The sequence below is a fragment of the Euwallacea fornicatus genome, chromosome 10 (genome assembly GCF_040115645.1).
Source record: "Euwallacea fornicatus isolate EFF26 chromosome 10, ASM4011564v1, whole genome shotgun sequence".
NCBI classification, from domain to species: domain Eukaryota; kingdom Metazoa; phylum Arthropoda; class Insecta; order Coleoptera; family Curculionidae; genus Euwallacea; species Euwallacea fornicatus.
The window spans coordinates 1412789-1426410 of record NC_089550.1 but is presented as its reverse complement, the minus strand read 5'-3'; the positions used below and the strand labels follow the sequence as shown (position 1 = coordinate 1426410).

The 13622-nt window shown below is 36.3% G+C and overlaps 1 protein-coding gene across 1 annotated transcript; it reads left to right on the top strand.

The window, feature by feature from the left end:
• Positions 1-3123: 3123 nt before the first annotated feature.
• Positions 3124-13122, top strand: Ppa (Partner of paired). The gene has a single exon (XM_066286723.1). The coding sequence runs from the start codon at positions 3249-3251 to the stop codon at positions 4644-4646; it is 1398 nt and encodes a 465-aa protein (XP_066142820.1). The 5' UTR covers positions 3124-3248; the 3' UTR covers positions 4647-13122.
• Positions 13123-13622: the final 500 nt, after the last annotated feature.

The window sequence follows — 13622 nt, the reverse complement described above, 5'->3', positions numbered from 1 at the left end:
CTCCTCCGCTCTCCCTACTCACCCCGTTTGGCCGATATTTCAAAAAAGATGAGACTCAGTATAAGGATAAACATGATTATATTATAGATTCAAAACGACTCTATCTATCTGCTACTTAAACTTTCTATCGCTCTACCAAACGCCCTGTATACTTTAGCGCGTAAGTCCACCGATTTTTCAGCGACAAACTTCCGACTTTGTGTTCATTTCATCACGTATCATTACTGAAAGGTGATTTCATGGCGCCTATTCAGTTTTAATTCGTATGATTAGCGAACTTTGCACATCAGTCAAGACACGTTTCGACTATACAGGGTGTTCGGAAATAACCTGTGAACGTTTTGGACGGTGGTTTTTTATTTATTGACAAAATCATCAATGATTCCTTACTGACAAACAGAGTTTTAGACCCTACTTAGTTACTTGCTTACCTTACCGAGTAAAGAGGAGTCTAATTCCATTTTCAGTTAGTCCCGGTCAGTTGTTGGACTTGAAAATGGGCATAGCTGGAAGTGGTAAATCTTCTTTTGGTTATTGGGGGTTCAGGTAATATAACAGGATCACTCATTATGGATTTTTCTCTGCTTTTAGATAATTTTGCCGAAAGCGAAAATTTCGTAGAAATTTCATTATATCTAACGTTGACGAAACATATTTGAGAACTGAGGTTTTAGACTGCTTTTTCGTCTCCTTTTTCGTACCATAAAAGAAATTGCCGAAACTTTTATAATAGCTTCCCATCAATATTGGAAAAAACCTGACGATACGATATACGAGTATCCCCTGGTTTAGTTTGATATAGTGAAAGGACCCAAATACCGCCTTATCGTGATAAATCTCTCATCCTTTGGAAAGTTGATGCAGTAAAAAGATTTTTAAACCACTGGCGGCGTTGCTCTAAATCGCTTTTTTTCATTATTAAAATTATGCTGACTCGCGGTTTTACTCATTACCATTCGGCAAAACTTGGTCTTTTTGCCACGGTTCCCACAATTTCACTTTAATCCCTGAAGACCCCATCGAAGAATCGATCTTCATACTTTGACAAGCCGGATCGGTCTTATAACTGCGGGCATTTGGTCTATTAACTGCGGGTTTTTATGCAAATTACCTTTATTGTTGTGTAGTTTCGGTTATCTAACGTCTGTCCGGGACCGCATGCTGAAATTAAGTCCTAGTTTTGCGTCATAATCGCCCGCATCTAGAAGGATAAATTGGCCTGGTAAATTAAAATAAATTGCCATATTTAAATGGGAAGTTTGCTGTTTGTCCGTTTTGAATCGAGAATTAAAGTTGATATTTACTTGGAGGCCTGGACGGAATCCATCGTCCATCAAGACTGAGTTTTAGGAAATAAAGGAAGTCTCAATGACCACAAGGTTTCTTGCTTGGAAACTACCTTAAAACCATCCTAAAACCATTATTCCCATAGTCAGTCAAATGTTCCATTAAATCATTCCCTAGTTGTAAAAACATAAATCTTTGTGTCAAAATTGCCAGCTTACTACACTTTTACAAAGGGTAAGCAGGTACATGTGTTTACATGCTAGAACTGCGATTGATACAATGTTGCAATCTGGTTTCGAATTTTTCCGTTAAACCTCCGATATGCACACAATTTACCCAGAATAATTAATTCGGAATATTCAAAATTCCCGCGAAAAATCAAATATAACCTCAGCCAATAGAAATTGGGAAAATGATTCAGATTTGACGTTAAACGCTAAATCCGGCTATGTTACAGTTTCGGGACCAATCGTGTGTCAGCACTTGGTGGCCGCAGTTTTTTCGCCTTTCATTTGTTTAGCTATTCAGTCATGGCGATTTGTGAAAAGGTGAAAATTAAGTTGTGACCCGGAAAACCTTCAAATTGTAAGCTACCACTGTTATGTAATAACTTAATACAAGAGCGATGTTGAAGGGTGTCTAATTTCGTATATGTATGGTCTTTATGTCAAAATTCATTATATGCTTACTTTATTTGGGGTTTTGCTGATTTTTTGTTGCATGTAACATAACCTCAAAAAACTTTCTTTCAACATTGTTCTTGAAAACGAAAACTGAAGCAATTCCTTTTGTTGTAAACTTTTCTTCACCGAATATCTGTGATTTATGTCGCAATTTTTCATTGAAGACATTTAATATGCTTCGCCGCCAGCTAATAACACCTCATCTTCCGCTACTATCGCTGTTATTGGTTAGATGTGTGAATTGACAAGTTGCTTGGGCGGGCAGAAAAAGTTAATATATTTTGCTGCCAGTTTCCGCTTTGTGTAACGAGGGGAACGTAAAGCAACAAAAAGTTCCTATAAATTGCCATAGTAGAAATGTGGCTTTAAAACATAATTCGGTTAAATATAGTTCATTTCGGTTTAATATAGTTAAGTTCCGTACAACTGAATTCGCATCTTCATATAAATAAAAATTTTCCCACAGTTAATGTCATAGATAAAGGGTACTCTGTGTAACATAAAGCTATTATGATTGTGTTGGGGGGATTCTAAAAAAACATGTCCAAAGTGGAGGAAAGAGGAAAACATTGGACAGCTGAAATATGTAACTAGGCAAACAGAATTGTTTGGAATTCTGAGGAGGGGAAGAGAGCGGCAGCTAAAATTATTTCAATGTTCTTAGCTGCATTTCGAACCTTAACAAGCCATGTTTCCACGTTCTCATTCTCATAAAGTGAACGAATATAATTTTTCCTAGACGTTCTGGTACTCTTCTCTACATGCCATAGTTTAGATCTTTGAAGCGTCTTGAATTTGTTTTATCAGCCCGTATTTTTTTGCTTCGGCCAGCTCGATATGTTATAAGCGACAATTTCTGTAACATAATACAAGCGAGCCGTCATAAAATGAATCAATTCCATGGGACCCACTACCACCCTGACAACTTGCTCGAGTAGCATAAAAACCCATCACAGGTAAAAACCTAAAATTTGAGAAAAACTCCGGGGTTGGCACAAACCGCCCTCGTTCGGGAAGGGGCACCGTAGCCTCGTGAAACTTAAAAATGCCGCCGTGGGCCGTCGAATCGATACGAGGCTACAGTATCACGTGGTGCGCGCGCCCACCAATCCAAGCAGAACACAGACGGATCTCATTCGTTCGCTTCGGCTTCGAATCTTCGAAACGAAAAACAGTTCGTCGCTGACAAAGCTCGTGTCGGTTCTGTGTTATCGCCGGTCGTAAGCTTACGTCCACGATGTGCTTTTAGTTGGTGGGTTGAAGTCTACTAGAATCATCATGATTGAAGATCCAACGCAACTTGTATACACGGAACTACCCCTTTCCATATTATCCACCAGTGCGTTGCTTCGCAGTCACAGGTTCCAGCCGTACCATCGACTGCACCAACCGCAGTTTTTCCCCAATATCGTGAGACAGCACCAGCAACACCACGACTACTTGTCGTTGCACCAGAGAAACCTGGAGCGATTCACCCATGAGAACGAGGAAGAGCAGGTCAGCTTAGTGGACCAGAGCAAACCCCACATCTCCTGCCTCTACCCCGAAATCTTAGCCATCATATTTAGCTACCTGGACGTCAGAGATAAAGGCAGAGTGGCTCAAGTTTGCACCACTTGGAGAGATGCGGCTTACCGAAAGTCCGTGTGGCGCGGAGTCGAGGCTAAGTTGCATTTACGAAGAGCGAACCCGTCCTTGTTCGCGTCATTGGTCAAGCGAGGAATCAAACGGGTTCAGGTCTTGTCGTTACGGAGGTCGCTGCGCGACGTCATCCAAGGCATCCCCAACTTAGAATCACTGAACTTGAGTGGCTGCTATAATGTCGCCGATGTAGGGATATCTCACGCCTTAGTCAATGAAGTTGCCAGTTTAACCCAACTCAATTTATCCCTTTGCAAACAAGTCACTGATAATTCCCTTAGCAGAATTGCCGAGTACCTTAAGAACCTTGAGGTATTGGAGCTGGGTGGCTGCAGTAATGTTACCAACACTGGACTGGTCTTAATCGCCTGGGGGTTAAAGAAATTAAAAAGATTGAACTTGCGGTCGTGTTGGCATGTGAGCGATCAAGGAATCGGTCATTTGGCCTTAGGTAATCAGTCGTTGGAGCATTTAGGGTTGCAAGACTGCCAAAGACTGTCAGACGAGGCATTAAAGCACGCCACAGGGTTGACCTCCTTGAAGTCTCTAAATCTGAGCTTCTGCATTAGTATTACAGACAGTGGACTGAAACACATAGCGAAAATGCCGAATCTTCGCGAATTGAACCTTCGGTCATGTGATAATATTTCGGATATAGGAATGGCCTATTTGGCGGAAGGTGGCACCAGGATCACCTCCCTGGACGTGTCGTTTTGTGACAAAATCGGCGATCAAGCTTTAGTTCACATCTCCCAGGGACTGTTTAACTTGAAAAGTTTGTCGTTGAGTGCATGTCAGATCTCGGACGAAGGACTGGGCAAGATATCCAGCACCCTCCACGAACTGGAAACTCTGAACATTGGTCAGTGTTCTAGGATAACGGATAACGGGATAACGACGTTAGCGGAATCGTTGACGACACTCAGGTATATAGATTTATACGGTTGCACTAGGATTACCACTGTGGGACTTGGTAGAGTTATGAAGCTGCCCAACCTCAGCATCCTGAATCTAGGCCTGTGGCACGTTAGGTGAAACTAATTATTACCCTTTAAGTAGCTAGGAATTTTACAATATTTGCAATGGACATAGGTTATATAAAAGTTTTCCAATTTGGGCTCTGGCGGAGCTTTTACGCTCAAGGTACCCTAGTTTAAGCAAATACCAAAAATGTCATTAGGTTAACGAACATTCCGCCGCGTTGGTACTTGGGAGCGATCGCTGGTATGCCGATGTTACTATCTTCATAATTCCCCCCTTTTAAAATGGCGTTTTTATCTTTTTGGTTTCACTTTAACCAGATAAAGCAGGAATTTACTGCACATGTTCACAAGGAGATTTTAATATGAGTGTTTAATTATGATATTAAGTTTGTTGTTTTATGTTTTAAAAACAGTTTAAAATAATTGTTAAATGCACGAGTATTTTCTGCCGAAAGCAGATTCTTGGCATGATGAACAGTCCGGAAAAAATTCTATCAGTATATAGATACCATCAAAGTTGAATCGAAAATAATCATCAACGTATTTTTCATTAGTTTTGTACAAAGAAAAAATTTCCACAATTTCGACTCAGTGTTCAACTGCCTAACTGAACGATGGATTTATAAACCTTGCGGTTCCTCTTGTTCGCAATTTCCGATGTTTCCACGTTATTTATTTAGAAAATGTTGTTCACGCAGTTCGAAAATGGCATTTGATTCGATTAGAATTTAATGTACGATACTTAGAACTGTGATCTTGGACCTTCGTTCCAATTGGTTATCACGCTAACAAGGAATTACAGAAGAAATTTGGTATATAAATGACATGAAACGTGTCGGAAACGCGGAATAACAGGCCAACGGCGATTTATAAACTGAAGTGTTCCCTTTCATATGGTTATTTTTTCAATTGTAGAAATATCAAACGACTAACTTCGTGCGAACCCTTCTGACACATCTCGGAACCCTGTGACTTTTATAGGTACTGTAAGTACCTAAATTATTTCCGGTTTTTTCCTTTGAAACACCAATGACTTGTTTTTTTTTAAAGAAATTCGTGTTCTGGGATAAATTTTTGTATGAGAATCTCAGCAGCTTTTTTGCAATCGCATTTTTAATTAAAAAAACGACTGTTTTGAAAAGGTTAAGAAAATGGATGTCGATATAATTTTAAGTGAGCGTCTCAAGTCTTCCTATTTTTGAGTTTTACGTTTTTAAACCATAGAACGAGAATATCCGGGCGAGTACAGGTAGTCCTATTTCTCTTTCCAACAATTATGAACAATTAATTTTAATTCCTCTATTTGACACAGCTCAGTGCGGCTCAATAGTGCAGTTAGTTTTTGAATAATTTTTTATTCGGAAATCTTTTAACTGAACTAATGAACTTAGTAAAGTCTTCAAGTTTTGATACGAAGGCAGGTAATGGCGGTTTTTTGCTAGAAGAGTAGTTATGAAGTAGTGATTCAGTTTTTACGTATAATGAATGTTTCATTTCTTTCAAAATTTTCAACAAAATTTATGCCACTTTGCAACAACCGTTTCTTGCTTTTATTTATCCGAAGCGTGGACATTTGAGATATTTTTAATCTTAAACCAGAATCAGTAACTTAATTCATTGGTGCCTAACGAATATTTAAATTTTTACATCATTTAACATATTTTTATGCCGCAGTGCATGGTAGCGTTCAAACTTTTGTACTACCTATCAAAGAAACTGATGACCCATATAATATTTCTTTGTAAGAAGAGACCTAAATTGTTTAAACATCAAATTTTTCGGACATTTTCATGTCAGATCAATAACTGAGTTTGCTCATCATGAATTTTAAAATATTTTAGCCAGTTAATTTCATGTCACAACAGATGAGCCACTTCACAATCGTTCCTTGAATTACTATGCCAGAACAATTTTCATTTAAAACAGCTTGACAAAAAATATATAAATAAATAAGCGCGTATTTACGTTTATATTTACAATCTTTATATATTTTTTATTTAAATATCAAAAATGACACAAATGAATAACTCAATTTTGAACTTTTCAAATGTTGCAATAAACATATTTGAAGCTTTCCTAATTTCGAGACCAGGGCAGATCGTTAATCGCTTTTCTTGGCAAGAAGACTGAGCATTTCATCAAACATTTCAAACATAGATTTGCATTAAATCTATGATTCAGTATTTGTTTAATGAATTTATAAGTTTTCAAGACTGCCAAAGCCCTTATGCTGTGGAACTCGATAGTGTTCAAACTTTTCTACTTTGAAATGAACGAATGCTTGGTTTCACTGCATGAATAGTGAACATTGAAATTATTTTAAGTTTCAAATTTGACACGGATTAATTCGTAACCATTTGAGTAAGCAATTCATTTTTAAATATTTAAAGATTATAATTTATTTTTATGTCACAGAAGATGGCAGCGTTCTAAGTCTTGTGATTGTTCAATGCATGCACATAGCACTTTTTACTTGGAGCTTGATTAACTTACATTACTTGTATAATGTACGATACATATTTTGCTAACGAACATTCCTAACCAATCTACATATCCAGGTACCCAAAATACTTCCTGAAATATTAAACGCGATATTATCTCAATCATTTGATCACGTAATGTGACTTATGCAAAACATACAGTTATATAATCTTCCATGTCTGGTTTAAACTAGATGATATTCCCATGAGTATTTTGTTTTCCGACGTTGTCTCCTTGGTGAATACCGGAATACCTAAACATCTTGTTGATTTCAATGAATTCCGGCCAGGATATCATCACATACCAATGTTCTTTTTATATAATTATTTGGCTTTTTGGTCGTTTTTCTCTTCTAATCGAGTTTCTAATTCTGTTTCAATTCAAATTGGCCTTGAAATACGTTAACGCATAATCCCTTTAATATCTAAGCGAAGAGGACACCACGTCCTGGCATATCTGTTGCATTTGAACAGCCATAACTTTTTTGTACTCTACTATAATATATGTCATTTTTGAATAGACAAAAGTCACTCTTAATTCATTTTTACTCATAGAAAGTACTCTGTTATTATTTGTAATAATCTAGTAATACTTGCAATAATTGTGGAAAATGACCATGAAAAGTTCAAAGTTAAAAGTCATTTTTATCAGAAACGGCTGTTTTTAGCGAAAAATACTATGATTAATTTTTATAGATAAAGATGAATGAAGAAGCTTTTTATTCTAAAATGAAATACAGTGAGTAACAAAAGCTATGCAAATATTAAATTTAGGTACATCACAGTATTTAACATCCTGTAATGGCCCATAAAAAACTGAGTAAATATTTGAGTTTCCAATCACCCTGTAATTTCAATTAAAATGCGAAAAAAAGAAAGTTACGTATTTACAGAGATACATAAAGCTTAAAAGTTATTCTATCGGTGTCTGAAAACTCGCCATATCAGGTCGATTTTCAAAAAAAAATGTCTGAAGAGAACTTTCTGATGATCAATAAAATTAGTTATAGATAAAAGGGAGAAAGTTCTATTGCTTCATTTTTAAGACCCTCCTGTGGGACAAATTCAGAATGTACAATTTTCTTGAAAACTTGAGAAGAAGCATGAAACCGTTTTTCTATTTTAGAAAGTATTGGCGTAGTGTAGTATAAATATGTATGTATGTATGAATAGTTTTGTCCTACAAAACTGCCATACACTTCAAATACATATTATATCTGAAAAATGGCTGGAAATCGAATTGCTGAAAGTTGGAACCGTCGTATGACGAAATTTTCTTAAATAAAACTACCCCCCTCCTAAAACTTTTTTTGGATCGCCTCGTATAAATTAAAGATGTGCCTCAGAATGTTCCAGAAAATATATTAAAGTATTCGACGATACGAAGCATTGTCAAAACTCGAAATTGGATTGTGCCGCCAAACTGTCCAACTTATGTGAAAACTGACTTTTGCACAAGTTTTACATCAGTACGTTTTTATTGCAAAAAACATCATCCATTTAAGCTTTAGTTCAGAATTCAGTTCTGACTTCAAGGTGAAACGGATTACAGCCATTTTATTTATACTACCTAACATATATCTATACTATACTAATATATACCATTCATACTATATTCAGTTGGCATCAAAGTCATGAAAATCTAGAACAGCCAACGTTCGACATTTTTAACCAATTTAAGCTGCTATAATAGTAAAATAAAATAGCTGCAGTGCTGAAAGCTGAGGAGCGTGTCCATTGCCTTAACAAAATGGGAACATTTTCAAATAATGCATTTATTGCTGAATACTGCATCATCTGCATTTTCCTCAGAGCTTGCTGGCAATCAACATGCTCTTCCTTCTGTGCTTCGGGACACGTGCAGTTTCATCACAATTAGATTGCATGATCTTAGTCTAAGGTGTGCTAAAACTCTCTACAGAACCGTTGGCGTCTTCGATGTGATGTTTCAGAAACTTCTTTTCCAACTCGAAAAGTTTCTAGTGAATAGTCGCAACTATTCTAGTTTTTTAGCTGTTCCTCTGGAGCTGCGAGAGGGTTCCTTGAATTCTCTTTGATAACCTTTCGATCTTCCTTTTTCTTTCCTGGTAAAATCTTTCAATAATCATATCATCGGACTTCTGGAATTAATAGCCAGTTGGGCCGTTATGCGTGGCCATTATTAATAAGAATTTCAAAGTCGTTTGGATGGGGGATTATTGAGCAACAAAAAATCTTGAGTGAATTATTGTTATTACTATTATTATTATTATTATTATCATCATCATGATTACCATTACCTGACGAGCATATCTTTGGAGAGCCAATCGTGAATTTCTCTGCAATTTACGGTAAACATGATTTTTCTTATCTATATGTTCTAAACACCTTGAATGTCTGTTATTCATTGAAGGTAGCTGATTCCATGTCCAATTGACGGAACTAATATTAATAAATTTACCAACATACCAGGCAATAATGGTTGGTTTTCCTGGTGCAGAGTCTCCATAACGCTTATCAAGCCACTGCAAAGACAATTTAATATCCCCTTTTACTTTATTACGTCTACGTTTAAGTATTTGAGAACTGTTACCACTACCACCCGTATGAACGGATTCAAATAACTGTTCTCTAATTGATAAAATAACGCGTTTTAAATGTCCTAAATTTGTATGTACCGTTTTTAAACTCCCACATTAGACGCTTCTTTCAGATTTTTCGCTTGCAATCTGATATGTTCAGAGTCTTACGGCTTTATTTTTCCGATTCGTTTAATGTCTTTTTTCTTCTTCCTATTTAACATAGAGTCCAGTTCATAGACTGGGTATAGAGTTTTTTCGCTTACCCTTAAAGTATCTGACACTATGTTGTCAATTTCATCATTATGGGCGACGCAGTTTTCAGATCGGCCGTGATAGCTCGACCACTAAAAAATGCGAATGAGAAAATTTCCTACCAATTTTCCACACCAACAATTCAAATGTCCCGTAATGGAAAAATGTAGAGCAACTTTCGAAACAACAGTATTTTCTACTTGAAATCAAAATGTCCAGTATTTTATGAGACACCCATTGTTTCAATTATATCTTGACATCGCTTTGGCATTGACCTTATTAGTTTTGTAATGAAGACCGCGTTCGTGTTACGCCACGCTTCTATTAACGTCTTGAAAAAATCCTTATTATTACAATAAGTTTCTTCTTTAATTTTCTTGTCTAAGATTTCCCAGAGATTCTCGGTTAGATCGAGATCAGGGAATTGCGAAGGCCATTCCGAAATACTTACATTTTCCTTTCTAAACCGTGCCCTGACGTACCTATACTGCGTCGATAAAATGAAGAAATGAGTCATGACGGCAGGTCCCACAAAAAATTGGGTCAGAGATACACGTGCAAGCGATAACAGTGGTTCGAAATGTTGCCGAGTGGTCGAAATCAAAACCACACCAACCACATACGGTATTGGCCATAATTATGCAAATTTTAAAATTGATTTATATTTTTGTTTAAATCGAAAGGACAAATGAGCCACTCTGCACATACATCATTCGTCGAACTACCTTTATTTGTCAGAGATACGGAATGCATTATCTCTTCTTATATTCACTGGTTTAAAGAAACAGTGTTTCTAGGCTGACCAAAATTGTCGCAACTAAATTGTTTTGCTTACGTAATTAACTTTAACAATGAAAAATAAAATAAAATTTTAATATTTTGTGTAATACCGTTTAGCCTTCACTACATGTGCCATTCTATTTGGCATAGAATTAATTAATTTCTCAATCATAACTGGATCCATTTCTGACCAAGTTTTTGGCAGTCATTCCAATAGTTCCATGGCATTTTCAACTTTTCAGACAGGGAATTTTCAGGTCTGAGGTTTTCCATAAGTCCTAAATTGGATTGAAATCAGGTCTTTGGGACGGCCACTTCATACCAAGTATTTTTTGCTGTTCTAACCGCTCTGACCAATATGGCAGCATGGTTTGGATCTTGATCGTGTTGAAAAAAGCATTTAAGCGGCACGACCTCATCTGTATGGGGTTTCAAAATGTCTCTGTATGTGTAAACTCGTCCATATTTCTTTCAATTTTGTGTAGAGGACCCCCACATTATTACAGATCCTCCGCCATGTTTCACATTGGGACAAGTGTATTTTGTGTTCAAACTCTGGCCTATAGGCTGCCTTACGTGTACCACACCATCACTTTTAAATCAATTAAACTTGGACTTGTTACTTAATACGATCCTTTTTCATAATCATTCGATGACCAGCGAATGGGGTTTTGAGCCAGTTCGAGCTTGGCTTTAATGTTCTTCTCCAAGAGCAAAGTCTTTTTCGCAGGTCTGTAACTATTTAAGCCGTTTTCACAAAGTCTTCGCCTTATTGTTCGACTTGAAGGGCCAGATGGTCCTGCTTGGTCGATTTCATCCAGGATTTCCGTTGAAAATTAGAAAGGAGTTCTTTTCGCAATATTTAAAATATTTCGGTCCAATTGCTTGGAAAACTTTCTTGGTCTGGTGTTATTTAATGGTATTACACTACCAGTAGAAACATTTTTTGATGACTGTCGACACTGTCGGTTTATGAAGTTGTAAATTTCTGGCTGTTTCGACTTGTTTTGCACCGTTCTTATAAAAATTAATTACTCTGGTTCTAATGACACCACTTTACGTTTAACCTAGAACCGTGACGCAAAATTCACTAAAAAATACAGTGAAATTTCTCATACGCGGACACCAGTGGTCGTCTTCCATTCGGCCGGTTAAAGGTGTCCGCTTGTTAGAAAATGTGGAAATATAGATAGGTCTTTAAGACTAATTGATTAAACTTTTTTTTAATAAAAATAATTAAAAATGAATTTAAGTAATCAGCTACAAAAAGAAATATTTTCAAATTACAAATGAACAAATGTATGTATGTATATACATATGTATATGCAGTCGAATTGAATGAAAGAACTGCAAAGCAAAATTTTCTTAAAAAAATACGGAAAAATGAATAATAAAAATAATTTTGGCCGGCATAGAAACACAATTTGTTTGTACCAATGAATATAAGAGATAACACATTTCTTTTCTCTGATAAGTAAAGGTAGTTCAATAAAGGATGTGTGTACAGGGTTGTCCTTTTGATTTAAACAAAAATATAAATCAATTTTAAAAATTTCGAAAATTATGGCCAATACTGTATATATACAGTATTGGACGAAAAAGTTGGAACTTTTTTCAAATTTGAAATTTGTTGTTGGTACCTAATAGGCGAACTGTGGGTTATAATATTATAATCAGTATGTCATTGGTAAAATGTTTCGAATATAATTAGTCTCGAAATACGCAAACAAATAACTCTATGAAGAAATCTTGTTTTGAGCCTGGACAAAATGGTTGAAACTTTTTTATTGAAGAAATTAGACAATAGAAATAGCGCAAATGGTTTTTTTTTTGTTAACTGATATTTCGTGTGGTATCCATTTTCCCTGATCACATTGTGTCTTGACAATGTTTATATGTTCGCAATAGTTATATTTTGTTGTTATTATTTTGAGATATGGATTGACTTATGTAAGGAAATTTTAGCCGCTTTTTTTTCGTCGGAACTGTAATTGGTTATGATTACTTTCTTTAAATCAGCGCTCTGATAAAAGATTTATCCTGGTGTTTGTCTAAACGTTATGCTTTAGTAGTGGATTTGCGGATTTATTTTTCGATTCTTCCAGACACACTCATTCTCTTACGTTCTTCCAGGCTTTTGTTCGAATCGTTACAATATGCCTAAAGGTTTCAACTGATTTGCGAAAGCGAATATTACGGCTTTTTCGTGAAGGTGTTAAGCAAAACGTTATTACAAGGCAATTGCTGTTGAGAAAAAAAATACAGTTTCGCGAATTATAAAACATTATAAACGTTACGGTACTGTGAAATCCAAGAAAAGTCCAGGTCGTCCGCGAAAAACCTCAAGTAGATTAGATAAGAAAATTATACCATTATCACGAAATAATCCTTTTTTGTCTTCGTCAAACATTTTGGATACCATCAATACAACTAGTCCTTTTTGAATCACGTTTGACAGAGGCACGTCTTCACAGTTTTAAACCTGTCAAAAAATCCCTTCGCAGTTTGAAACCTACCAAAAAAACCCTTCTGAGAAAGAAGAATATAAAAGCAAGATCACGCTTTGGCTCAAACTTACATTCATTGGGCCGAATAAGATTGTAAATGAGTCATTTTTAATAATTACTCGAAATTCAACTTGCTTGGGAGTGATGGTGCTAGTTGTGTCAGGTATTCGAAAGGCAAGCCATTGAATAATAAGCTGGTTAAGCTTACAGTAAAACATGCTTTTCATGGTGTGGCATGGGTCCATTGCATCGCATAGTAGGCAAAATAGACAGATTTATATATTTGAACGTTTAAAAAACAAGTTAGATCTGTACTTATTCGATACAATGCCCGTAAGGCACAAGTTTCAACACGACAACGATCCAAAGCACACGTCGAGATTAGTGTAAAAACGTTTGTTGGAAGAAAAAGTTTATGCTTTAAAATGGCCGTCACTGAGTCCTGACC